The sequence below is a fragment of the Ictalurus furcatus genome, chromosome 15, assembly GCF_023375685.1.
Source record: "Ictalurus furcatus strain D&B chromosome 15, Billie_1.0, whole genome shotgun sequence".
Lineage (NCBI taxonomy): Eukaryota > Metazoa > Chordata > Actinopteri > Siluriformes > Ictaluridae > Ictalurus > Ictalurus furcatus.
The window spans coordinates 18,918,075-18,942,429 of NC_071269.1; the positions used below are offsets into that span (position 1 = coordinate 18,918,075).

The following is a 24,355-nucleotide window of genomic DNA, read 5'->3' on the forward strand; positions in this document are numbered from 1 at the left end:
CACACATACACACGTTTCGATGATAATTATTATTAGGCATGCATCGATATTGATATTAGTATTGGACATTGGATCATTACTGAACTCAGTTACTTGTACTCATGCTAGTCAGTCCCTCCAGGATTTGCAGAAATTAACTCAAAATCAAGCAAACACTGACATATTCGGAGAAGCTTGCAACTTTTCAAAATTACTGCAGATTTTCCGCAGATTTGGGGCAAGACGTGTGATGTGACGTCATCGCAACGCACATTCAGAGAAAGCCCTCTTCAATCCACGTGCACTGAACAAAAAACGCACAAAAAACTCCACAAATTGCATCACTAATTTTGAAAAAAGCCACAGCAAAATCAAACATTTTTGGCTACAACAATCAAAAAGGAAAAAAAAAACTGTACGGACTGTCTAGTGGTGAGTGATGTAATAAAAATATCATATCGCGAGATATGATATTATTATGATACACAAAAATGCTCACAGTATATAGGTCTGGTAACCAACTACCAGAAAAGTGTTGCCTTTAAAATATACAAAATGAATCACTTTAACCGGAAAAATGATACTTTGTAATATTCATAATTCTAAAAATTCTAAATTCGAGTGATTTTTATCCATTCTAATAATCAATAGAAAAATACATTTTATATTTTTACAGTTTAAAAGAAAACCTTCACATCAATTCAGCTGCTTACAATTTTGTTTAGAGTTTTGTCCGGGTACTCCGGTTTCCTCCCAAAGCCGAAAGACATGCATTGTAGGCAAGATGTCCAAAAAAGTGTCCGTAATATATGAATGGGTGTGTGAATGTGCCTGAGATGGACTGGCACCTCGTCTAGGGTGTCCCCCGCCTTGTGCCCCATGCCTCCTGGGATAGGCTCCAGGTTCCCCGTGACCCGGTAAGGATAAGTGATACAGAAAATGGATGGATGGATGTATGGATGGATGGACAAATTATCACAATATCAATATTGTCTAAATTACACTAATAAAATGCTCTGATACTTACTGGACTTATTTCATGATTAATGGAGAAAAAGTATCAAGGGGAGGAACTACAGGATCTTCCTACAATAAAAAGTAAATTGATAAAATGCGTCAAACATAAAACTCAGCATGAGGAGTTCATTAGTAACAGCACACAGCAGCAACCAATGCTGTAACAAACTCTGGCTAATGGGGGAATAAAGGTCTATCGACAAAGCTAGGTGTGTGAAAATAACAGTTCCCTGCTGAAAAAAACATTAGAAACCATCATAGATGGTTTTTATGGTTATAATGGGAATTGTATTGGTTTTAATGGAAACTGTAATGGTCCCTGTGGGTCTCTACAGGTAATTTGTTGCCTTCTCTTGGTGGCATGTTATGTCTAGTGGATACAGTACCATTAAGGACCAGTAATGGTAATGGTTTTAATGGTTTGTGATGGTTTCTGTTTTTTTGTTTGTTTTTTTCAGGTCTTACCCAGCATGTTGTTCTTGGCAACAAAGACAATAACATGAACTTTACAAGCTGCACAGAAGCACTTTTCCCAATCCCCTTAGTACAAAGCCCTCTTTCAACTGCAACCCTATTCAATCCAAGTCAACTACTGTAGCTAACTAAAGCACTTCATTTAAAATCATCTAGCTGACATTATAAAGAATGAGTCTAGTACAGTAGTCTAAGTACATGAACATGCACATGTTTCTTTTCATGGCCATTTTATAAGCCAGCGAAACATACAGTAAATAGAGTTAAATCAAATGTTTTATGACACCCCTGATTGATTAATTAATACTAGACAGGTTACCCATCTCTGCATCAGTATCAGTATTGGTAATGACAAGTACCAAAAAAACATGTGCTAGTACTAGGAATCGAAATAAATAGCATCGACCCATCCTTAATTATAATTATTCATAATATGCCATAGTTCAAATAAATATAGAGTATAAGGGTATTATTTTGACTATTTTAGCCCATCATTTAAAGGAGCTCACCTCTCGTCAGAAAACATCTCTGTACATCTCAAAATATGAGCCATTACGATCCATATAATGTAAGTGTTTAAATCAGAGCCATTGGTTGGCATCACTACCGACTCTCTCTCTCTCTCTCTCTCTCTCTCTCGGTATATATATATATATATATATATATATATATATATATATATATATATATATAGAAAGAGAGAGAGTTAAGCATCATCATTCAATTTCCATATTAATCTGTCACATTTAGGCCTCAGGGACCGCAGTTCTCCTGTCATGGCTTTCTGATAACAGCACAGTTAATATTTCACCCCCGTGTATAAATACCCATCCTTCTGATAAGTTTAATTGAATCGCCTGTGTACACAGACACAGAAAATGAGAATGAGCCCTGCAGGCAGACCCCAGGTACCAACCACCTTCGGTTAAACACTGGCATGCCCACAAGCTCTTGAACACAAAGCTGTGCTGACATGCAAAATTGTGGTGACCTTTAACACAGGAACTTTGCTTCAGTCCCGGTGGATTAGATGACTAATTCATTTGATTTTTCTGCCTCACTCATCTTCTCTCTCTTTTTTTCTTCTAATGGATTTATCTACTTTAAAACAGTCTTTAAGTTGTGAAGGTCAGTGCAGACTAATAACGATGCAGTGTGGTGTGTGCTTGTGGGCAGGGTGAGCTGAATGAATGAATGAATGAATGAATGAATGAATGAGGAGAAGCAGAAATGAGGGATTGATGTGACCAGAGTGGGAGGATGAAAATTAGACCAGGGAGCCTGAGTAAAATAAGATCAGGAGGATGGGAGACACATCAACCTGAGACATTACACCTCCCCATCAACAGAGATCCCCTCCCCTGAGCTCTGAATATACACCTCCTGATCACTTACTATTTCTTAGACTATATAAGACCTATGCGTGTATCATGTTGCAAACTCTTGCCATACTTATATATAGTGTCTGAGTACAGTCTGAGCCTTGTATACTGTTACCTGATAGTCTCGTGTTTCAACATTGGCTTACTTCTTGACTACTCTTTTGAATCTGGCCTTTGTTTGAAATATTGTGCCTACTGTTTTTTGGCCTATGCTTATGTCAACAACAATAACAACAACTTTGGACTGTGTTTTGGTATTGTCAATAATCCTCAACAATCTCCTGTCACAACAGAAAAGTCCTGTATGATACAACATGATGGAGAAGGCTAAGAAGAGAGAAATGGGAGGTTGGGGTTGGATAAAATCTTGGGCAGGAGCTGCAGTCAAGGTTTTGCTAGTGGATTGGGTGGAGATGTTGCTTGTGCATTGGTTGGGAATCTTGTAAGTGGGAGATCTTTCTAGTTGGCTAGATGGAGATCATGCGAGTGCATTGGGTGGAGATGTTGCTAGTGTGTTGGATGGAGTTCTTGCTAGTGGTTTGCACAGGAGATCTTGCTAGTGGGTTGGATGAAGATCTTGCTAGTGGGAGATGGTGCTATTGAGTTGGCTGAAGATCTTGCTAGTGCACCGGATGGAGGTCTTGCTAGTGTTTGGGATGTTCTTCCTAGTGGGTCAAAGTGGAATTTTTGCTAGGGGATATTTTGTCATTGGGTCACAGTAGAGAGCTTCCTATTGGGAAATCTTGCTAGTAGAGGACTGTTCTAGTGAGTTGCAGTTGAGATCTTGCTAGTGGGTCACAGTAGAGTTTTTGCTTGAGGTTTATAACGGGTATTTTGTTAGCGGGTCACAGTGGAGATCTTCCTTGTAGGAGATCTTGCTAGTGGATTTCAGTGGAGATCCTGTTAGTGGGTCCCACTGGAGATCTTTCTAGTGGGCCTGAAAGAAGGAACAACAGAAGGGAGCTGGTGGTACACAGTCTCTGGTGCTGGCACAGAGGCATAGTGAAAGAGAGAGAGAGAGTGGAGGATGGCAGAGTTTGAGTGGCATCTCTAATTAAAAGGCGCTACAGAGTTGGGCTGGTGGGAGTCCTCTTTTCATTCTATATCAGCCCCAGACACTCGTCCCCAGAAATGATTGATGAGCAATCGCAAAAATAAACCAGCGACTGGCCCCCTTGAGCTGCACGAGAAATTGATGTATGCAGCGTAATGGATAATACTGAGTGAGGAAAATGAGAAGATAAACACGAAGACAGTGCCAGCCACACAATGTTTAGGCATGGTTTGATTGCTGCCAGTGTACCTTGAGGCCATGCTGGGCCTGGCTAACAGGCAGCTCACAGCAGCTGGCCGGCTACAGGACTGGGCCAACAGCACTTCCACTTCCACACCTAGGGGAGCCAATGACTGTGCAACCATGCTATCTCCTCATGGGACTGCTCCAGCTCCTGCCAGCTATAGCAGTATTGTGTGTATGTGTTTGTGTGTGTGTGTGTGTGTGTGTGTGTGTGTGTGTGATAGATGGATAGATCTGTTGATACCACAAGGGAAAATTGCATTGTTATAGCAGCCAGGCAAAGTACAGAATCCAGAGAATATCTGTGTGCATTCATGTCTCGGTTTGTTTTTTTTTTTTCCTTTGGTTTCTGCATAACTGCTGTATAAATGTATGGATTTTGTCAGACATATGGCATAAGTGCCTCATGCTGTCTTCGCTTTATGTAATTATTAGCTAGTGCTTAAACCGAGAGCCTCCTAATGTGAAGCTAGACAGGCTTCAGCACTACTATCAGCTACCAGGCGATGGCCGGTACGGTTCTAATGAATTATGAATGAAATGTTGAGGGATATCTCTTTTTTTCCCCCTCAGGGGACATTCTCCACCACTCATCTGAGAGTGTGAAGCAGCACAGAGGCGGCAGCCTCTCCGCTTGCATACTCCAGTCTATATGTGATTTACACCAAGCAGAAATGCCACTTTCAGTGCTTTTCTTTTACCAGAGTGTTGCAAATTTATGCGGAAGGTTGCTTTGTTCACTGTCAAACTGTGCATACCAATGCAAAAAATGCCATAAAGGGGCTGTGTCATCTTAGTCACTGATGCATTACTGACTCTATTAGCCCCCATGTACTTCTCTGAAATGAGGCCCACAGCATAGGCTTTGACTAAAAGAAAAATCTCTGTTCTTCTTCTTCTTCTCATCCTCCCCCTCTTCCCTTCTCTCGTCCCTGTCTCACTGGGATCTAGGCCACAGAATGGGTCGATGATACTGTACAACCGTAAAAAGGTGAAGTACAGGAAGGACGGCTACTGCTGGAAGAAGAGGAAAGATGGCAAGACTACGCGAGAGGATCACATGAAGCTGAAAGTGCAGGGCGTCGAGGTAAGGGTTCTGGAACACTTTCAAACCGAGCATTGGGCGTTACAGGGTGTTGAAATTTCGTACCCTAATCAGCCCCCCACCCCCACACACACACACCACAATAGATGCATGAGTGCTCCGGTTTTATAAGACCATTTCACGTGACACGCATACACACACAGCCCCAAATCCCAACCCTGCCAAGGCATACTGAAAGTAAAAAATACACCTCAGTAGCACAATTTTAGTTTTCCCTTGGTAGCAAACAAAATGGAAGCAATTGTTTGTACCTTATTAAGCTCTGGATGTTACCTTTGCTCCAGAGAGGCAGCATTAATCTTCTCCCATGCTGAGAGCCACTGCCACCATAGGTAGACTGCAGGCCCCGCTACTGCTCCAGTGTGCCCCAGCACGGCCCTGCTGCGTGTGTGTGCCACTTGTGATTTATCTCTGCACCTTTGCTCACCCTCTCTTACAAACACACACATACACACCCACAAATTACACTTTACAGACCTGTGCCAACAATAGGCTGACTTTCGGAACCAACACCAAGCTTGTTTATTTCAGAAGACTGTTGATCATTGTTGTGTTGTTTATGAAGAGTGCAGGCAGAAGGACAATGTTTCTTTGGGGAGCGTAACATCTTGATGCAATCATACTGTGTGATGTGGCAGAGACAGAAGGAGACACTACACGCACACACACACACACACACACACACACACACACACATACACGCAAATGCACACTGGGCCATCCTGCCACTCAGAGTGTCTGTGTAAATCTTTTGGTTTTGATGAAACTACAAAAACATGTACTTTATTTTACATTGGCATCTTTTTAATGTTGACTCGCAAGGCAGTTGAGCATGTATTGTGAAAAAAATTGTACTATAGCATTCAAGCTAACTGGTGACACTGTATGTCGACGTCATATCTGAAAACGTCCTTCCGTGACGAGTCATTTTCAAATATATTTACGTTCCGTTACGGATGCAATGAAAAGCAGATACAGTAAATACAGGTCATAATCACACGATCTTCATTTAAAATGGGCTGCAAATGGGCTTGTTGTATTTGTATCATAAAGAAAAGAAGATCACAGAAAAGTGTGAAAAAACGTGTATGGCAATAGGTTTGCTGAACGATTCGGCAATCCGTATAGTGAATCTTTTAGCTAGGCTAATATTTGTGGTGGCTAGTGTAGAGTTCCTTTACTCCAAAATACTGTTCAATATGGTATTTTCTAACTGTAAAATACATCCCCAAAACTACTGCTTGCTTGCGATTTTCATGAAACTGTGGTGTAAATCCTTTACTGTGAAAAAGGGTTGTTTTTTTTTTTTTTTCAGATGACACCAAACTATATGTGTTTTTCATTCATCCATTTTCAGTAAGTGTTTTATCCTGGTTAGGGTCATGTTGGGTCCTGGGAACACAAGTCCCAACACCTATCAACACCTAGGGGTACTTTAGCTTAGCCAGTTCACCTTCTGGCATGTTTTTAGGAGGTGGGAGGAAACCAGAGAACCCAGAGAAAACCAACAGAGACACAGGGAGATGTGCGAAACCATACAGAACCCGATTTGGAACCATAGAGATCCCGATTTGGAACCATAGAGATTATTTTATGAAACGAAAAATAAAAACACATTCATTTGGTACGCAGATGTTATCTTCTTCTCTGTTTGACAGTTTTCTGTGGACCAAGAAAATCCTTGCAACCTCCTACACACCTGTGCTGAGTGAGCTCAGTGGTATTACCCTTGGCTTCTCATACAGTCTGGTAATAGCAGAGATGTTGGAAGTTAGTCATAACAGAATGAGGTTTATGGTGAGTTTGAAAAATCGCTCTACTCCTTCTTGTACTCTGTGTACCAGAATATAGAGTTTGCCAGACTAGAAGCAAATGTATATGCATGTGTACAGGAATGTACGTTGCAGCATCTCAGCACAGACTGTCAGAAATGGGATAGTAGGACAGCTCCAGGACTTAAAGCCTAAGTTAAGTAGTTGAGGTCTTTCCAGAAAGTGTCGGATTGGGTGGAGTGAAGGCTGTCAGCTCCCAACACGCTCTCAGAGCTCTGGTCCAGTGGAGAGCACAAGCTTCTTGGAAAGACTGGTGTCTGATTACAGAGCCATGGACTGTACATAATAAGCATTTGGGTGAGGTGACCATGTTGATGAATGAAGTCTCCTACTGCAAAGACTTTCTGTGTAAAATTGTGCCAATGTCCACTCTGGACTTGAGCAAGGACGATCAATCAGAGCCACACTCAGGGATAATAACCATGAGTTGCTAATCAGTCTTCTTCAGGCCTGTGTACTGGAACACAAATAAGTGTTTTGACCTTAACCTTAAAGAGCATTCGTTCTTGCCGAGTGCTTTCCCCTCTGGCTCTGCCGGACCTCTTTTCTTTATCCTGTCCATGAATGTATTGCTGGTCACACCAGAGAGACCACCGCAGGACAACCATTTCAATGTCTGAAATCAGAAGGAGAAGGCGTGTGGAACGAAAGAGGCAGTGAGGTTGGAGTGCATGTGTTGTGAGGCAGTCATCCATGGTCTGAATGGATATCTACCTTGGAGTGGCTCTGTGCTGGCCTGCTTGTGCAAGGATGGGTGGGTGAGCTCTTGCTAGCTCAGCAGTCCATGTAAACGACAGTTCCTGCTTCTGCCCACCCTTTCTCTATCTCGTCTCTCTCTATTTCCTGTCCGTGGCCTGGCCAAACCTTGAGCCTGGCGTAAATGCTCCCTGCTCACCAAAATTGGAACGGAGGGTGTGTTACAGCATTAGCGTTTAACAGGCCGTGAAATAACAGCCTACCTTGCTGATGGCTTGCCATCACTCCAGGTGAACTGGGCAGACGGCTAAATAAATGAGTGCCCTCCTCCCCTTGCTTCTTCCTCCTGCTTCCTTCATTGAGAGTGGGGCACCTGAGAAAGGAAGGAAGCCATGCCCATCACTCCCCATCTCCCTTTCAGTGGAGATGTGTGAGCTCTTCGCTGTCTGACTCCACCTAAAGGGAGCATATCAGAGAGCCAGCCATCCATGAGACAGAGCCAGTCGTAGGCAGTGCAGCCTCATCTGTATGCCTAATGATTTCTGGATAAGCACTCTTTAGCAACGATAGCTGGTTTGTCTTTTCATTATTTGGCTTTTTAAGAGCCATCAATTTGAGCTGTGGATTTGGAGAATAAGGCTCCAGGAAAAAGTGCTGAGAAGTGGAAAAGTTAGAGGTGTCACCCTAGCAGGTCTCTCATTTCAACCGTCTTGTGCTTGCCCTAGAGAATGACTGGCTTTGGGGATCATCAGATGGAGTATTCCTCCTGGTTTGACGGTAAAACATGATGACAAACCAAAGCTAAAGCTGTGGTTAACTTTTACTCTGAGATGTGTCATTCCTTGTTCACTTGAAAATGACATTTGCTTAAACTCACGATCCGCAAAGATGTATATTCAATGAACACATTGCCTGATTTTATGCAATGAGAGAGAATGCGGAATTTGTGCTGAAGGTTTAACCCTCACCGCCTCTTGATTAGCTGCTAATGCAGGTTGTGCTATTGGACCCTTTACCTCCTCCCCCCTCCAGCCTCAGTACTTCACTGCTCTAATAAACTCCCAAACACACATCGATTTCTCTTAAGTGAAGGCGGCACGGCTGGTGAGTTATTTCATTACCCCGTGGTAATTATACAGATTGCAATAAGCTTTCTTATTTAGATGCAGTTGCTTTCTCTTTACCTCGACCGATATACAGGCCTCTGAGCGGTGTGGCTCTCTGCCTCAGCTGCTGCTCCTCCCCCAAAGCAATCAGCCTGTCCTCTTCAGTCTCAACATATTAGTTCGTGTTGGATCCATCTAATGCACCATATCAACCGTACAACTGCGCAACCACTCGAGCTAATGGAGCAAACCTGCGACTCAGTCGCTCCTCCTTATTGATAATAATGAAGACAGATGTCAAAACGCTTGTTGCTAATGCTATAATCGAGTGGACACTATTCCAGTGGGCGATTAGGGCAGGGTGAGAGCGCTGTGTATCCATGGTATCGGGTTTGAAAGCAGCAGCACCTAGACTACTGCTATGTGAAGCACTAAATGTCTACGGTTAATCACGTCAGACGACGCCTCTTTTCGTTTCTAATTACCAGCACATCTCGCACCCTGGGAGGGCATTTTCCCTGTAATTGTTTAGAAAATTGTTATTATTTTGTGATCTGCCACATGCTGCTGAGAGAGGAGTATGTCCACATAGAGCGCACGGTTGCAGATGCAGTCGCCAGAAGCAACAGCTTGTGCATCCAGATGCGAGATGAAGGAAGTAAACTTAAGATGCGCTCTCTAGTAGAAAACCTTCTTTTCTAGTAGAAGAGAAGTGCAAAAGTAAACATTTCTCCTGCTCACGTTCTTTCTTCCACACTTCTCCGCCTGGCCTTTTGCCTCGGTAACTTGCGACACCAAGACAGGTAATCGATTAGGTTGGACTCTGACCCTCAGCTGCCTCCTTCTGGATTACTCTAACCTTATTCCTTTGTTTGACTCTTTTCATCGGCTCACATTTTGTTTTAGGAATCCTTGAGTGGAGATGAGAACCTAAAACACAGTGGAACACATAACCCTGGCTTTTTTTTTTTTTTCAGCCGTGTCACACTTGGCACGCAAGAAACCTTGTCCATTTGTAACCCTGACTCTTCAGCTCGACAAAAAAGAGGCACAGAGGAAAGAGCTGTCAACTCATGTTTATGTCTATAGGGTTCATTGGCAAGGTCTGTCCTTATAAAAAACAAACAAACAAACAAGAACATGAAAAACTAAACTGCAGTACAGGTTTCTTATACTATACAAAAGGCGTCTTCTTCTGAGTGCACTGCAATCATTAGAAATCCCATAACAGGCTTTGTAGCTCATTTCTCTCTGTGCCTGTTCTAAAGTTTTGATGGATTTTCATATCTCAAGCAAGAGTGAGTCGTCCTAAACCATTAATCCTGGCTAATTAAAAGGCATGTGCTAGCGTAAGAACTCTGAGAACTTGGGGCAGAATGAATCTCTCATGAAAACTCACCCATGCTTTCTCTTTAAGAAAGCTGTAATTAGTTTTCTGCTGGCACGTTTCATGATTTCGTCATCGTTCAGTGGCAGCTGAAGCGTTCAGGCAGCACGCGTTCAATCCGAACACGGGATTTGAGGGACTGAATTTCATCAGTGGGGGTGAAACACTCTGCACAATCTCATAATTTATATTGCCACTTATCGTCCCAAGCACTGAGTGCTTGTTATTTCTGTAACATGGAGTTCATTTGATTTGCAGGGTTGCCGAAAGCTTTCCAAAAATAAAGCTCAGAATATGCCACAACCCTGCTTTAAAAACCCAGCATCATGGCTACATACAAAGTAAAATGATATACAATATATATTTCATGCAGTTTACTTTCACCACACCCATGAAATGTTCTTCTTTTATTACATTTTTTGCACGTGAAATAATGCCAGTTCAATAACGACACCAAATCGCTGACTCATATTTCCTTTCTACAATAAAACCTGCTAATTTCTTTCGTTCTTTCGTTCTTTTTTTTGGTTTGTTTGTTTTTTTTTTTTGTTACAGTACCTTACAATTCTGTGCAAAAGTCTTAGGCACTCTATTTTATTTTAGTACAAACTTTGTTACAGATTTTTATTTGATGAATTCTACATTATCGAGTCAGTACAAAAACATTTTAGATTTCCAAACATTAGTTTTCCATCGCTAAATGAAATGTTACAGAAAAAAAATGCTTGCATGTCAGTAAATTAAGCAGCATATTACGTAAGAGACCAGTTTTCAGATGAAAAACATAATGAAGGCTGCTTTGTTTTGCTGCAACAATAAGAAGCGAGTGCGACAGTCGAAGTCTCCAGAAGAACCGTAGCTGGTTCTGTAAGATGCTCAGTTAAACTTACAGCTCATTTCCTTATAAAACTACGCAAATAGTACTGAAACTAATCATTTTTTTTAAGTAAACGGTCATCATACCAAATATTAAGTTTGTTCAATTTATTACCATTTACTGCTCTTTATAGTATTTATTATTAATGTAGAAATGTATTATATATTATTAATGTAGAAACATTTCATTTCATTATCTTTGCACGGGCCTAAGACTTTCGCACACTACTACACTAAGAGAGACCATGACGGCGTGCTTTTAATTCGTCGACAGAAAGAATGCTTTTGACTCATTCCATATTGTATCGGGTCTTTCAGGATAACTTCACACGGCCTCTTTTTTTTTGTGCATTTTTCAAATATTTTTGTCTCACTTACTAGGCGACACTATTATTAACTATTACTTCCTGACGTAGTTAACATGGCTAGTGTTGAGAATGTTATCTAACATGTGTGCGAAAAGATGATAGTTGTAAATGAGTAGTTTAAGTGTGTTAATGAAATACACCTATAATGAAATATATATATAATATAGTGTATGAAAGCTTACAAAACATCCAAGCACATACACACACACACAAAACTAATAATCAACCAGGGTAAGGAAAACCTCTTAACATTACTGTTCAGCTAGATAGCCATGTGTTGTGTACAACCGGCATCTCGGTCATGTTTCCTAAATTTCAGTTGATTAGAGCAACGCCACCTCTTTAGTCCACATGAGCAGCAGCAGATGAACATACCGTGATATGTTTGTCTTAGCGTCTTATGCAGTGGCCACGCATGAAGGAGGAAATGGATTTCTCAGACTGCATCGCGGCGCGTCCCTCCCAGACGGAGTCGATGTAAATGAATTTAGAAGTTGAACATAAAGCGCTAATGTGGCGAGGAGTAGATGACTTGTAAAATTGGGTGGTGGTATGAATGCCACTGATTCCCAGCAGATGTGGGCAGGCCTTTTAAAATGCAATCGGAGCACGCCGCCGTTCCCCCTGTCATCATCCACCTGTTCAGTGGAGCCGCACAAAAGCAATTTGAACAGAGGCTGCGTTTAATAGTCCAGCCTCAGGACAGAGAAAGCGAGAGAAGGCTAGCGAGCTGCAGACAGACAGACGCGCACACACTCACATAACCTACGGGCAGGTAGATATCACTGCTCACTCAGTTACTCACTCCTTTATACCTCCTCGTTCACCTCAGTGCCTTAATGAGTGCCTTCGACGTGGCCACGTGGCCAGTGCCTTCGCCACCCTGTTCAGGTCCGGGGTGAAATCTGTCACAGGCGGTGCGCCAATGATAACGCATGGGCGGGAAAAAAACACGCTTAATATTAGTCATACAAGTGTGGTGGTGGTGGTGTTGACTCTTTATTGATTATATACAGAGTGTAATTGTGAGGAAATGTCTTAGTTATGATGTATGATTCAGGGTGCTAGTTTTACATTTGCCTTCCTGTCAGTGCGCGCGTAGCTCTCGGCTCATTTGTCAGCTTGCCTGATGATGAAATTGCCATCTACAGCACACAAATCTCACAAGAGCAAGTTCAAGGCAAAGACACTGAGGACGGCTCAGAGCTCAGCGGCTCGGACACTTCTGGTTTAGGTCCAAATACAGATACAGATACAAATATTTGGAGCACTAAACAGATACAGATACTGTCATGGCAACGCTCAGTTCAAGTATGACAACCGTCAGTATAAAGCTAAGGGATGGAATAGGATCCAAAACTATTTAAAAATGGCCTCTCGGTCTCTTTCTCCCACTTTTATTTCTTTCTGAACTGAATGAACAGAGCAGCATATCTGCCAGTGCTGGGAAAACCAAAGGCACTCGCTGACGTTATTTCAGTCTGACGTCATCCTCCTCTGACACCCTGTGTGTCTACGTGTGTGTTTGTGTATATGTGTGTGTGTGTGTGTGTTTCCTTCAGTAAAAACTCAGTGTTCTGTCTCTTGCAGTGTTGGCAGAAATCTCCGAATCGATCTCTGTACTAGGACTAATATCATACCCACGCACGCCGAGCTCAGCGGAGATCCTCTCTCTGTACATTTACTCCGATGAGCTGACATGGCTGAGCCATGCATTATTGACACACAGTGTGGAAGCGTAAAAGTATATAATGTTTAATAACTGTACAAACCAAAAAAAATAGCAGTGTTCCAACATCCAGGTTTTCCAGGTACACCAATGCTGAGTAATGAGCACCAGAGAAGGGAAATTCAAAGTGAATGCTGAAGTGTTTATATTTAGTGATGGAGTGCCTGTGAAATGCCTTTTTCTGTCGGTGATGTGGAAGGAACTGATATTTAGCATGAAAGAAATGCTTAAGTGGACTTTAACTGTCTCTCCATCTCTCTCTCACACACATTATCTCTCCATCCTTTTTCCTGTCAGATGCCTGTTTAGTTCAAATCCTGGTGCTATTTATTTATTTTTCAGTTAATAGACTCTTGTTTTCATTTTCTAGAGATGATGTTTAGACGTGCTCTGTGGTATCAGTGTGGGGGGGGGGGGATACGGGGGGTATTGTTAAATTGACAAAGGACCCATAGTAGCACCCTGGTGGATGCCGGAAATATAGCTCCACAGCAAAAATACATATCTAATGTAATAATCTGATGATTACACTGACGAATACTTAAATTATTATTAAAAGGTGAAAAAGAGCAAACCGGTTTTATAACGTTATTATTATTATTTTTTTTTTTTTGTATAGCTCAACTGGGCGGATTGCGTCTCCTTGGAGCTCCCTCTTGAATCTTAAATCATGCCCTGTTTGTTACTTTCCCTTCCTTGTTTATCCATTACAGTGATGTTTTCCCACTATTGTCAACAAAAGGGAGTCTACAGTGTAGGGTTTTAACCAACTCCGAATAAATTACTCAGAATGGGCAGATAATATCTTCTAAATATCTACAAATACGAATACAAATAGGACGTGTACTCTTGATTTGTTGTTGTTTCTTTTTGTGGTTGATTTGGGGTTTTTTTGTGTTGTTGTTGTTTTCACAGGGCATCTGATTGCGATTAGAGGTGTGATTAGACTGGGATCCCACTGGATGCAACAAAAAAGTCAAGGAAGCAGAAGGGTTTTTTACTTTGATGCCTTAGTAATTGCCTGATCAGGGACACGGTGGATTAAATAAGGCTGTTCATTTGTTTATATTTTGAGAAACAGAACCAACTAAATTAATTCAAGTGGTTCATCAAGTCAATTACTTTATTGAGTTATGCTTGACAAAGAAGCTGAGATGTAACTGTGCTATGTATTGTCAAATAAGCTAAACTACCCTACAGTCAAAGGCAGAAGATACTGAGGGCGAAACCGAAAATAATCAGTGCATAAGTGGGATTAAAAAAAAAGCAATGCCATACACATGTCTGGTTCAGACCACTGATTTAGATCTAGAACTGGATAGCTCATGATGTCACCAACAGTGAAGCTACTGCGCCGCCATCTTTGTATTCCCTAACATATATATATATATATATATATATATATATATATATATATATATATACGAGCAGTGGTCGGAGCTCTGAAGCATAAAACAAATATATAAATACAGCGGATATTTGTGTACAGAGAATATTTAACCACATAACTATAAACTCGTTCGCAACGGGGATGATGTGTGTTTCATTTGAGTGTTTTATAGAGATTTCACTCCGCGCTGTTAGAATATCAGCTTTGTGGTCAAAAGGTAAGAAGACAGCTTAGCAACAACCGGCGGCTAAACACTAAACACTAATACTTAAACACTGGCACTTCAACACCAACACTTCAACATTACTGTAATCTACTGATTGTGTGTGTGTGGAAGGGAGGGTTTCTGGGAGGGTTTCTGGGTTGCCAGATCCTCAGAGCCAAAGCAGCCCAAAGAAAGTCACAACCCACTCAACACTACTGCATAAAAATAAACTCGTTCGCAACGGGGATGGCGTACCTTCCAGGACCGGTTCATTTTATTCCCACGCACTTTTTATGCATTATTTTCTGTACCTTTTCCCTCAGTAGATTACAGTAGTGTTGAAGTGCGAGTGTTTAAGTGCTTAAGTGTTTAAGTATTAGTGTTTAGTGTTTAGCCGCGGAGTGAAATCTCTATTAAACACTATTGGGTACTTTTACTTTAAAAAGGGGGTATTTATACACTTTGACGTTGTATTTTTACTGTTGATTATTAAAGATTATGATCGTTATCCCCACTCTACATGGGGATAACGACGCATTTGTGCTTAATAAGTACATGGTCTGTATAAATTTCAACCCGTGGGCACTTCTGCCACATCCTTTAGCGAACGTTGTTTTGCAGTTAAAAGCAGCACATTGGGTCATCTTGACAGTTTTCGTCCGTTGGCGGTCTGCGCCCTCTGTTGTTAGGGAATCGTAAAATGGCCGCCAGAGCACTTCCGGTGGCTTCACCTACTGCTGGCAGTTTAATATTCTATGCGCTATCCAGTTTTATATCTAGATCAGTGGTTCAGACTCAGTGGTTATGAATTTGAGTGATGTAGCTGTGGTAGAGGAACTGTCAGAGCATGTCATGTGTTGGGTTTATAAAAAACCACACCCACTTTGGATTTAAAGTACTAAACAGAGACTGGGTATGTCTCAATCAGCTCCCTAGTTCAGTAGTCAGGGCACTGATCAGGGAGTCGGCCATTTTAAGGACTGTCTCAATGACGTCATGTTTTCTGAAGCCTCTTAGCTTGAACATATGGGGGACGAACTCTCATCCAACTTTGTCTACAAACGTAAGTAGCTTGTTATTGTTAAATATTTTGAGGTGTTTCATTTTCGGTGACGTTTTACAACGCGAGTACGGAGTCATATCTCCGGAAATTGAGTTATAAGTGTTCCAATGTGTAGTGAGCCAGGGTCCTTACCAGTGCCCGAACTTGTGTACACGATATACTGATTCACCACCTACGGAGCTAATTGAGACACACCAAATGATTCTGATGTCATGACACAGCTTTATAGCAATATCTGTTTGCTCCAGTGCTAAAGCTCGCACAAAAAAAAGACTCACCCACTTATAACCCACTTACCTCGATGCTGCCCTTCTCACAATCACGGTAAATCCAGTCTCGTTCTTCAAGAGTTTTGGGATTGAGGATTCCCTGCGAGAACGATCTATTTGAAATCACTTTGAGAAGTGTAGAGTGTGCTGGACAGAGAGACAGAGAGGGCAGGAGAAGGGGGAAGAGGGTGTGATGGAGGGGGTGATATGAGAGGAATAGAAGCTAAATACAGAATAAACCACATATAGATATTACATATTTGTTCAAAAATTTGCTGAAATGTAATGATAATGTTTGTTAATGCATGTGGGTTTTTATATCGTTTTATATCTCTATTAACAAGATAGAAACATCTGACCATTTTGGGGGCATTTGGCTGGTCAGAATGAGGAAATCTGCTTTTTTTTTTTTTTAAAGAGCCAAAAGTTAAGGTTAGTTTAATATTTGTATTTTATCGAATTTATATTTTATAATTAGCTGCGTTTGTATTTATGTAAATGGAAAGTCCTCACAAGAATAGTGTGTGTGTGTGTGTGTGTGTGTGTGTGTGTGTGTGTGTGTGCTTATTCCAGCTGCTATTTAACAATCTGCCCGAGTGATTTCAAGACGTAATGCTTTCCGGCTCCAAAAGCCGCTTTCTAATCAAAAGAGGAGGAAGAGCGAGGGATTGTGGGTAGCTGCTCTCTTGTTTCCACCGATCCACTATCCTGGTGACAGTTTCGCTTTCATCATCTCTTTCACACTCACCTCACCACCGATCAGCACTCATCCGGCTATTCTGTTAGAGGACTGACTGACTGTGAGGTTAGTTAGTTAGTGTGTGTGTGTGTGTGTGTGAGAGAGAGAGAGAGAGAGAGAGAGAGAAAAGCAGTGAGACATTGAGGGAGAAGGAGCTGTAAGGAGTGTAAGAGAGACAGCAGCTGTATGAATCATGGCTTCAATAAAGAGCCCAGAGCGGATCAATACAAGCGCCAAGCGAGGACACACACCTAGCCCACACTGTTTGTGTGTGGGAGGCGTGTTAGCCTCTCTGTGTGTGTGTATGTGTGTGTGTGTGACAGACAGAGAGAGAGAGAGAGAGAGAGAGAGAGCGTGAGAGAGCGAGCACCTGACTTGGCCTTGCTGCTGCACACTTCAGCTGTCCATCAATGTTTGATGAAAGGCCCTTTTGAGCACGAAGCAGGTATCTGCACTGACTCATCAAAAGCACACACATTAACATGTCTTTTTTTTTAGCTCGATATATTGAGTTCTCCTGGTAAATTGGGGAACTTGTGCCAGTTTGAGTCTGGATCGTATGGAATTTCATATGTAGTGCTTTGTAAGCAAAGAAAGACGCATTCCTCAATGCTCACGTCTCCGCCTATCTCTCGGCGGTCCACGGGTTTGGAAGACGCCCAGCGATGCACAGAGACACAAGAGACTGCCACTCCTGCTACACACTGCTGGTCAGTTCCCATTAAGAGAGACACACGCAGGGGAATGCATCTGTGATCGGTGGCCAGCAGCAGTAGACACAGTGAGTGTTAAAGTGGACGCTGGGGTCTTTAAAAGAAACGTGCTGCGCAACTTAATGAGCAGAATGTCCCCTCCTCAGCAAGGAGCGGGGGAGAGCCTTTTTATTCCGCCTTTTTCCTTTAAAATTTGGTCGATAAGGGTGAAGGGCATTTCATGGCTGCTCTCTCTCTCTCTCTCTCTCACTCTCTCTCTCTCTCTGTGGTGTGTGTGTGTGTGTATGTGTGCAGTCTTGAACAGTGAAATCCTGCGATAAAGCTTGGTGGCACTATGTTTAATGGAGCTTAATCCCCAGATTTGACATCCACAGGGCCATAGTAATGTAGCCTGCTCAGCTCCAAAAGCTCTCCCAGAGTACAGGACATTACACACACACACACACACACACACACACACACAAATGCATATCGGTATCATATACACACATCATACACAAGATCCCCTGTGGTTTATGGTTGTCAGCCCCTGATCTGTAGATGGTTGTTTAACTGAATTAAGAATGAGAGCTAAATTGCTGTCAGAAGTGCTGCTTAAGGCTATTCAAAATTCCTGACCATTGATTGCTCGCAGCCTGCGGTTTTAATTAAAGTTGACTTTCATGCATATTTAACTTGTTGGATTTTCTTTACAAATTGGGCTTTCAGTCATGTAGTTTAGTCAGCAGTCTCCTCCACGACAACACGGTGGTATGTGCTGAATACGTGCGTTAGGTCAAAGCTTATTTTAAAACCAGGAAGTCATTTTCCGTGATTTCGTACTGGTAATGGTTCGTAATTTCTTTGACTTTTTTGTGACCGTTTTATATGTTTTTGCGCTGGAATTGTAAAATCTCTCCCAAGTCAAAACTCGTTTTACCTTGTTAGCTCCTCTTCATATAATCAGAAGACAGAATTCTTGTTTTTTTCCCCAGAATTTTCCATCAAAATGCAATGGCTTTTACCTGCCTCTAAATTATTAATTTTTTTTTTTTACAATTTTTTTTGGCATCACCTTGTACACCTTGCAATAATAAATAATATTAACCTTACTAAAATACTCTATATTGTTTTTCCTTTAAGTTGTCCCGAGTCTGTAATTGTTGTCTATATCTAATCATTTATGGACAAAAATGCAATCTAGAAATGCAATCAAACAACTTGCTTACTTTAGCAGTTATTAGTACTTTGCGTTTACTTTACTTTATAAAGCACAATTAAACACAACAAGAGCTGACCAATGTGCTGTACAAAAATCTAAATAATACACAGGATATAACATGAAGTTGAAAATGCCAAAGATAAGAAATGTGTTTTTAACCTAGTTTTAAAAATAGATAAAGTTGAAAGTGCTCTGACATGCTGAGGTAAACTGTTCCAAAGCTTAGGGCCTGCCGTGGCGATCCTAAAGCCACGGTCACCCCCAAGCTTTAATCTGGTCCAGGGAACAGTTAAGAGCAGCTGATCAGAAGACCTAAGAGACCTGGTGGAAATGTACTGTTGTAACAGACCTACAACGTATGGTGGCGCTAACCCATTGACTTATTTAAAAACAAACAATAAAAGCTTACACTCTATTCTGTACAAACAATAGCTCTTTTTTCCCCCATCCATATATTTATTCACTGGTCATTGGGTGGGAATTCACCCAGGATTGGTTAGCCATTCCATCGCAGACATTAATTCACGCCTACAGGTACGTTGGTGTTTCCAGCCTGTTTTTGGGAGGTGGGAGGAAACTGGAGAACTTGGAGGAAGCCCACATGAACATAGGGAGAGCATGCACAAAAACTCCACACAAATAGTAGCCCAAGCTCAGGACTGAACTGGGAACTTTGGAGGTATAAGGCTGCAACACTCGCCACTGGACCACCACCAATGCCACCCAACATTTTTTTTTTCACAAATCCAAAATTATAAATGAACCTTACTACTAACTAAATATGCCAGTGTCCATTGTTAGGTACTGAGATGAAAACAAGCTAGCCAACTGGAAACTTCTGGTGAAGGTCTTAAGCAGTGGTCTGAGCAAACCTGAATAAAACAGATCTAATGAATAAGTCAGTTCACTTGAATAGAAAAGGATACAGGACATGAAAAGGTTTGCTTCCTACAGCAGTTAATTTAAAGTTAAGTTTATACATAATGGTGGAAAAAACATCCAGTGAATGGCAGTTCTACAGGTGGAAATACCTTACTGATGAGAGAGATCAGAGGAGAATGACCAGGCAGGTTCAGGTTCAGGCTATGGTAACTCAAATAACCACTCTTTACAACCATGCTGAGCAGAAAAACATTTCAGAACACATCAAATCTTGACAAAGATGGGCTACAACAGCAAAAGATCACAATGAGTTTCACTCCTGTCTGAGGCTACAGTGGGCACAGGCGCACTGAGATTGATTGGGAAATAGATTAGAAAAATATCATGTTAAAAAAAAAACAGTGATAGGTATGAAGGTGTTCTATTTGCTGTGTTTGCTGGTAGAGTTCAGTGGGCAGGAGGAAAGGCGAGCATTTAGTGACCTACTTGCTACACACACTCTTGTGGCTGAGTTAACGGCTTATTGTGGAACCACTTTTCAGATTGACAGCGTGTGCTTTTCATCCAAGTGGACTTGTAACATTTTACGGCCAAAGCACACAAATCTTTTTATTTGGATTTCAAGGTGGCTCTGGGAGTGAGCTGCTGACTGGCCCAAGAGAATGGATCGTCAGCAGTCCGAGCCCAGAGGCCAGTGCCCAGGTGAGCTGAGCATGCTGGGATACTGACCAACACTAATGTGTCTCCTCTGACCGCCCTGGGCTAAACATATTCACAGTAATTGCCTTGGGATTTGGAGAAGCCTGCCAAGGCAATAATCTACACAAAAAATAGTGAAAGAAAGCAGACTCAGGGTGAGATGTAGTCAGACAAGGCAGAGGCAGGCTTGTGTAGTTGTGACTTTACCTGTTATTCCCAACGGTAAAGCCATTATTCACAACGGTAAAGCCATTATTCCCAATGGTAAAGCCATTATTCACAACGGTAAAGCCATTATTCACAACGGTAAAGACATTATTCCCAATGCCATTATTCCCAATGGTAAAGCCATTGTTCCCAACGGTAAAGCCATTATTCACAACGGTAAAGCCATTATTCCCAATGCCATTATTCCCAATGGTAAAGCCATTGTTCCCAACGGTAAAGCCATTATTCCCAATGGTAAAGCTATTTTTCCCAATGGTAAAGCCATTATTCCCAATGCTAAAGCCATTATTCACAATGGTAAAGCTATCATTCCCAATGGTAAAGCCGTTATTCTCAATGGTAAAGGCATTATTCCCAATGCCATTATTCCCAATGGTAAAGCCATTATTCACAACGGTAAAGCCATTATTCACAACGGTAAAGCCATTATTCCCAATGCCATTATTCCCAATGGTAAAGCCATTATTCCCAACGGTAAAGCCATTATTCCCAACGGTAAAGCCATTATTCACAACGGTAAAGCTATTATTCCCAACGGTAAAGCTATTATTCCCAACGGTAAAGTCGTTATTCCCAAAGGTAAAGCCATTATTCCCAAAGGTAAAGCTATTATTCCCAACGGTAAAGCCGTTATTCCCAACGGTAAAGCGTTATTCCCAACGGTAAAGCTATTATTCTCAATGGTAAAGCCGTTATTCCCAATGGTGAAGCCATTATTCCCAATGGTAAAGCTATTATTCTCAATGGTAAAGCCATTATTCCCAATGCCATTATTCCCAATGGTAAAGCCATTATTCACAACGGTAAAGTCATTATTCCCAACGGTAAAGCCGTTATTCCCAACGGTAAAGCCGTTATCCCCAATGGTAAAGCTATTATTCTCAATAGTAAAGCCGTTATTCCCAACGGTAAAGCCGTTATTCCCAATTGTAAAGCCGTTATTCCCAATGGTAAAGCTATTATTCCCAATGGTAAAGCCATTATTCCCAACGGTAAAGCTATTATTCTCAATTGTAAAGCCATTATTCCCAATGCCATTATTCCCAACGGTAAAGTCATTATTCCCAACGGTAAAGCCATTATTCCCAACGGTAAAGCCATTATTCCCAACTGTAAAGCCATTATTCCCAATGGTAAAGCCATTATTCCCAACGGTAAAGCTATTATTCTCAATGGTAAAGCCATTATTCCCGATGCCATTATTCCCAACGGTAAAGCCATTATTTCCAACGGTAAAGCCATTATTTCCAACGGTAAAGCCATTATTCCCAACGGTAAAGCTATTATTCCCAACGGTAAAGCTATTATTCCCAATGGTAAAGCCATTATTCCCAAAGCCATTATTTTCAATGGTAAAGCCATTATTCACAACAGTAAAGCCATTATTCACAACGGTAAAGCCATTATATAGCTATTATATATAAAGTTTCCGCTGAGACCATCTCTCTCACAGGCACACTGCACACTCTGATAGCTAGTACGCATGCTACATAGCTCGTTTTTTCCTGCACCACTGAGCATGGTTGTTTAAAAAAGGCATTTTTGCCTTCGGAATAACTGGACATCTGTAACGTAGGTGACATTCACCTTAAACATGGACCAATAAGCCTGCAAAGAGGTGCACTTCAAATTCTGCCTCCTGTTCTATAATTATTCCCACCTTTACAGTAATGAAATTGGCTAATAATTATTACAATTCTTTAACGAGAACACTTGCACAAATGTTCTTTGATCAATGTGTAGACCTTTCAAGTCACACTTCTGGAAGGCACAAAGTGACATGCTTAACAGGACATTACTTCGATTACATAACAAGGCTGTAGCGTTTTCCTCCAAAACCGCATACACCTGAAGCAATGCTCATCATCCCATTTACGTTATTTAACACCATAATAAAAAGAATTAATACAAGCAGTGTTCCACCCTCCGTATTCCCACTGAACATCACCTTATCTGAATGCAGATTTAGACATGAAGCAGTTCAAGCACCTCTACGGATATTAGACACTATCTAACTATTACTACATTTTACAGTGCGTGTCTATTTGCAGATTCACTGTAGCACTTTCGGTTTCTGGCGCAGAGAGAAATCTCCAGCTGAGCTCAACTTGCAGATGAATCCAGTCACTGCTTTGTTTAGGACCCAGATAACAGATGAGTAATGGCCCAGTGATGGTCCACAGTTACCACTTCATTCAACATGAACTCATGATAGCCATGAACTCATCCGAATCCAACTGCCAGAACCCAGCCATAGCTCAGCCTTGATGAGACCATATGTTAAAGTAGAAATTTCACACAAGCATTTACTGCATTTGGGCCATTTTTGGGGCACATTCTAAATCTGGCTGAAAAATTTAAATGTGGCTGCACACCATTGGGCCTCTTTTGGTCCACAGTACACATGCCATTGCCATAACTGAGCACTATCCGTCCAGCCATCCATTTTCCGTACCACTTATCCTACACAGGGTCGCAGGGGAGCCTGGAGCCCATCCAAGGGGACTCTACGTACAAGGCAGGGGACACAATGGATGGGGTTCCAATTCATCGCAGGGCACAATCGCACACACACTCATACACCCATTCACACACTACGGACAGTTTGGAACCCCAACTGACCACTATTCTGCAAAATATGTTAAAGTTCACAAGTTCAGGGAGGAAATGAGGAAGCTGGAGGCAGGCTTGGAAGAGCTCAAAGAGCGCTTTATTCTCTTACTTTCACTTTTTCCCATTTTATTTTCTACATACACACACAAGCTTGGTGCTGCTTTCTCTCTGTCTCTCTCTCTCTCTCTCTCTCTCTCTCTCTCGCTCTCTCTCTCTCTCTCTTGCCTCTCCAGGGGAGACTGAAAACACAAAGAGACACAAACAAATAAACTCTCACTAATTACACGCAGGTGAGAACCATTACGTGTTCGAACAGCCGACGCTGGACCACGCCCTCGCTGCCACAATATACACAGACATATTTGGTCCAGATTTCTCTGCTATCTGGTAATACCGGTGTTCAATATGACTGACAACAAACCCAAGCAGGAGGACTTTTAAGTTACTGTGTGAGCTAGGGGCATGGGACGAGGCTTCCAGGGGGTCAGTTAAAACACCTGCATAACAGATCTGCCGTGTTTATTGTGGTAAAATAAGACTGCTCTGTTGGTGCACGTTTGTGTTCCAGTGTACTCCAGTGTTACTATACAAAGCTCCTATACAAATTATTTATTTATTTATTGCTATTTTCCATCTCACCCCACACCAGCAATTCCTCAATGCCCCACAGTTTGAATACCCCTGCTCCAATTGAGAAGACAGATTGTGTCAATAAAGTAGAAAAAAAAAGTCTCCATTTCATCCTGTCCACCATACTGGGCTTCCAGAAATTGGAACCTCTTGAAAATATATCCATCCATTCATCTTCTGTACTGCTAATCCTACACAGGGTCACGGGGAGCCTGGAGCCTATCCCAGGGAACTCAGGGAACATGGTGGGGGACCCATAACAGGGCACATTTGCACACACACTATGGATGATTTGGAAATGCCAATCAGCCTACAATGCATGTCTTTGAACTGGGGGAGAAAACAACAAAGCACAGGGAAAACATCCAAGCTCTGCACACACAGAGCAGAGGTGGGACTCAAACCCCCAACCCTGGAGGTGTGAGGCAAGTGTGCCCACCGCTAAGCCACCATGCCACCCAACCTTTGAAAACCT

General features: G+C 41.8%; 1 protein-coding gene across 1 annotated transcript in view; it reads left to right on the forward strand.

Moving 5' to 3' along the window:
- The window catches only part of camta1a (calmodulin binding transcription activator 1a), a 442,204-nt gene that overhangs the window by 246,806 nt on the left and 171,043 nt on the right, over nucleotides 1-24,355 (forward strand). The window contains exon 5 of the mRNA XM_053644237.1: nucleotides 5,101-5,236. Within this exon, the coding sequence (XP_053500212.1) occupies nucleotides 5,101-5,236 (136 nt within the window). The remainder of the gene's footprint in view (nucleotides 1-5,100; nucleotides 5,237-24,355) is intronic.